This window comes from Phalaenopsis equestris, unplaced genomic scaffold (genome assembly GCF_001263595.1).
Source record: "Phalaenopsis equestris unplaced genomic scaffold, ASM126359v1 Scaffold000702, whole genome shotgun sequence".
In the NCBI taxonomy this organism is placed as follows: Eukaryota; Viridiplantae; Streptophyta; class Magnoliopsida; order Asparagales; family Orchidaceae; genus Phalaenopsis; species Phalaenopsis equestris.
This window is the reverse complement of record NW_018165142.1, coordinates 26248-30276: the sequence shown is the minus strand read 5'-3', so window position 1 is coordinate 30276 and position 4029 is coordinate 26248. Positions and strand designations below refer to the sequence as shown.

The following is a 4029-nucleotide window of genomic DNA, read 5'->3' as shown; positions in this document are numbered from 1 at the left end:
CAAAACCACCTGATCTTAATCGAGAGTTATCTTAAGTGATTTCGATCATTTAAGATGTAATTAACTATAGGGGCTTGCCTCTATAGGGAACCAGGAACCCAGATAAAATAAAACCCTATCTAATTTTTATGTTAGATAGGGGAACTTGTTGGCCTTTTTATAAAAATATTTCGCAGACCAAACGGATGTCACAAATTGTTTAGTCTAGATGATTAAATCCCTATTACAAAGTAATATATTTATTCTTCGGGATAAGTGTATTGCTTGTAGTATTGTGTTAAATCATCTAAGCTATTTAAAATGTGAGACTCGTTTGGTCTCACTTATTTTAAAAATTAAAAACGTTACTTCTTTAAAAAGGTTATATTTATATTTAAATTATTTTCAAAATCCCAAAATCATCACCGTTTCCAAACTACGAAAGTGAAGTTGAACAATAAAACGGCCGACAACGGGTTATCACACTTTTTTGGGAGAAATTTTAATGAAGAAGCAAGAAGTCAATATACTTTAGATTTAGCACTAAAGTTGAATTTCGATCAATAACCTATGAAATTTGCAAACTATTGTGGATTAAAATCAATCTAATTTATTTGGTAGTGAAATGGGATGATACTGTAAAGCTATAGTGTGACAATAAATCAACTATTAACATTGCACATAACCTAGCCTAACTTGATCAAATTAAACACATACAAATTGATCAACACCTCATCAAAGAAAAACAAGATAGCGGGCTAAGATGTATACCATCTTTTCAAACACAAGCAATTATTTGACATTCTATTTGAGAGGCTTCTGAGCTCAACATTTCAAAATATCACATCCAAATTAGATATATAGAATATTTAATCCGTAGCTTGAGAAATGCTCATGGTCTTACTATCTAGGCTCGCAATCTATTGAATTACAACTTAAGAAATTTGTGGAGCAATTGCTATGTAATTAGTTGTTTCCAAAGTTAGAAATAGCTAGTGTAGCGTAGAATCCTGTTGTGTAGCTGTAAAAATTTGTTAGCGAACTAATCCTCCTACAATATAAAATATTCTATTTATAAGAGCATTTAAGAAAACAAAAGAAATGAAACTAATCAAAGGGAAACTGAGTGCATTCAATTTGTAATCTTTCATAAAAGATAATATTATTTTGAAAGAATTTGCCCGAATAGACCGCTATTTATAATTACAGAATGAAACTAAATAATGCATTATTATGTAAGCGACTATGATGTCATACTGTATATAGATGACATGACATTTTTATTAATGGTTTACTTCTACTTAAAGTGCATATTGCACATTTTAGATTTATGCTTGTTTTTTCATATTTTTCTTTATTTATTTCTGCTTACAGGTGGTTAATTCTATATGTGTGTTGTCAGTTGACGAAAGAATAGCTTCCTGTGATGGCACTATTCACATTTGGAATGGACAAACCGGAAAACTTATTACAACTTATTCAGAATCTTCAGTTAATTTTTTACATCACATTGCGGCAACAACATCTAAAGTGACTGTGAAGCAGATGAATGTGCTAACACCCTATTCGCTTTCCGGCGGACTTTTGTCAAATGCCTTCAGTGGAAACCTCTACACATGCATGCATCACCTTGAGTCCAATCATAAGCTCATCGCAGGCATGGGAAACGGTTCAATTAGGTAATTACAAATTTCTCAATTTTTAGCCCTTGGTAATTTTGCTATTTTTGCTACGTGCATGAAATCAGTTATTTGGATGATTCTGTCCACAAATTACTGAAAAAAAATGAGAAAAAAATCTGAAATTCAAAAAATCGAACCGAATAAGCTTTTGCTAAAACTGATCCAGACCAAACCGAAATATAATTTGGTTTCATTGGTTCACTTTGGAGCAAACCATATTTTATCATTTTGCCTAAATAATTAAAATTAAGATTCTATTTCAAAATTAAAATTCTCATTTCTCTTTCTTTATCTCCTCATAATCTATTTAAGATTAAAAAATTAAAACTGACCTAAAATAAACTTGCAATATGCTTAATTTATTTTATTTCCAAATGAATTTAGTTTCCTAATCATAATATTATTCGGTTTTTCAGTTAAAATTGCATTGGAAATTGAAAATTGAATATTAAAATTTTAAAAACTAAAGGTCACTTTGTTATTTTATAACTGAACCAAATCAACCAAATGTGCTCAGTTCGGTTCATTTTTTTGGTTTTGAACAAATAACACACGCCTAATTTTTGCTTTTGAATATCTTTTCTCAATAGAAAATGCGTTGATTATTAAGATTTTTAATTTGTTTGTAGATTTTTAAACATTTATTTCTGTTTGGATATGGGATTTAAGAAATGAGAGAACCTTACCAAATGAAGGCCATTTGCTAGATGTCCAAGAAGCTAATTTGTAAAATTTGTTGTTGTTGTTGTTTCAATGTTGACTTTGAAAATCCCTGTTGACTTTGAAATTATATTGGAATGATTTTGGGTTGATTTTCTGGAAGATAGATTGAATATTAAATAAGCCACTACTCAAAAATATTGAAGCATAAAGTTTGAGAATTACGGTTTTTCCCTCCTACAAATTGGGCTGCCAGAAGAGTTTTCTTGATGAGTAAATTATATTCTTGAAAAACTTCGATGGTCTTATGTAGATGCTTTACGCGTATCTTTATGAAACCTGAAGCTAATTTCTTATTCCAAGATCCATGACATGAAGGGTTGTTTTGATTGGCGGTGAGAGATTGTAATGATTTGTTTGTTGGTTGGGTAAAATTGTCAAGGTGTAGGGCCATTTGACTTCAATCCTGGCATGTGATGTGAAGGATCATGATTTATATTTTCCTGGCATTTAAGACCATCATTTACTTCTTGACGTTGTGTCTATTTACATGATTTGTACAGGGTAAAAAATAGTGGATTGTGCATTTCAATACTGTTTTAAGAAATTCCAAGGCACTAAACATGGCTCTTAAAATTATCTTGGAATTTTGTAAAGGTTCCTGTAGTTTTTTTAGTTTTTTCTTTTCTTTTTTTTTTCTTGTTTCCCCGTTTCAACATATTTTGTATTTTCCACCTTTTTGTGTTTTTATTTATCATATATATATATATATATATTGGTGCCTAGATCTTGCAGCCGTTAGCATTTCAGCAAATTTTTACCGATTGTCAACTCAATAGATGACCTCCTAAAATTTTATTGTTAATGCTTATAAAGCGTATAAGAAAAAAGTGGCAACCTACCTGAAGGACCAAAAAATAACTTGAATTGGTAGGCAAGTACTGCATTGCCATTAAATTAAATGCACATTTATGTATGTATGTACATATACATATGTATCTATGTATGTATGTACATATACATATGTATCTATATATATATGTACATATACATATATATATCTATATATATATATACATACATATATATACTCCCATGGCGTCTTCATGAGTAGCCCTCGTTATCTCTTCGTCGGATCGAAATCACAGCCTCTTCCTTCATCATACTTCGTCGTCTGCTCGACTTCGCGTTTCCTTCGTCGCGCTTCGTCTCCCTCGAATTCGTCTGCATCGAATTTGTCTGCTCGACTCCGTCTGCTTCGACTTCGCCTACTCCGGCTTCGCTGTTGCGTCGTTTCCGCGTCCTTCGTCATGCCTTGACAAAATTGCAGCCTTGTCTGCGGCACTTCTTCGTTAAGGCCAATACGTTGCATCGAACCTGCTCACGTCGTTCGTAGGCGGCAGTTTTGCTCGCCTATTTTTAGCGTCCAGCGTCCAGCGGCTCCCTAGCTGCTTTGGAGATGGCATCCACGTTCCGCTCTTATGCCACTGCACTTGTCGGCAACATTCCTATTCCTACTCGTGCTTTTCTTTCAGGTTCAGAGTGGTTTTCATATTGGCAAGTCCTGCAATGTTCCTCAATCTTTTCACTACGCTCTTGAAGGTGGTGGCGATCACACCTTCATAAAAAAATTAGGAAAAAAAAATTGGAAGTCTGCCATGGGAAGCTTGCTCTTTTTCTCACAGAGGTTGAAACCAGTACTCTCACG

General features: G+C 33.1%; 1 protein-coding gene across 1 annotated transcript in view; it reads left to right on the top strand.

Moving 5' to 3' along the window:
• Positions 1–4029, top strand: part of LOC110030326 (protein GFS12-like) — a 21616-nt gene that overhangs the window by 9020 nt on the left and 8567 nt on the right. Inside the window, exon 3 of the mRNA XM_020732995.1 lies at positions 1354–1658. Coding sequence (XP_020588654.1) covers positions 1354–1658 — 305 coding nt within the window. The remainder of the gene's footprint in view (positions 1–1353; positions 1659–4029) is intronic.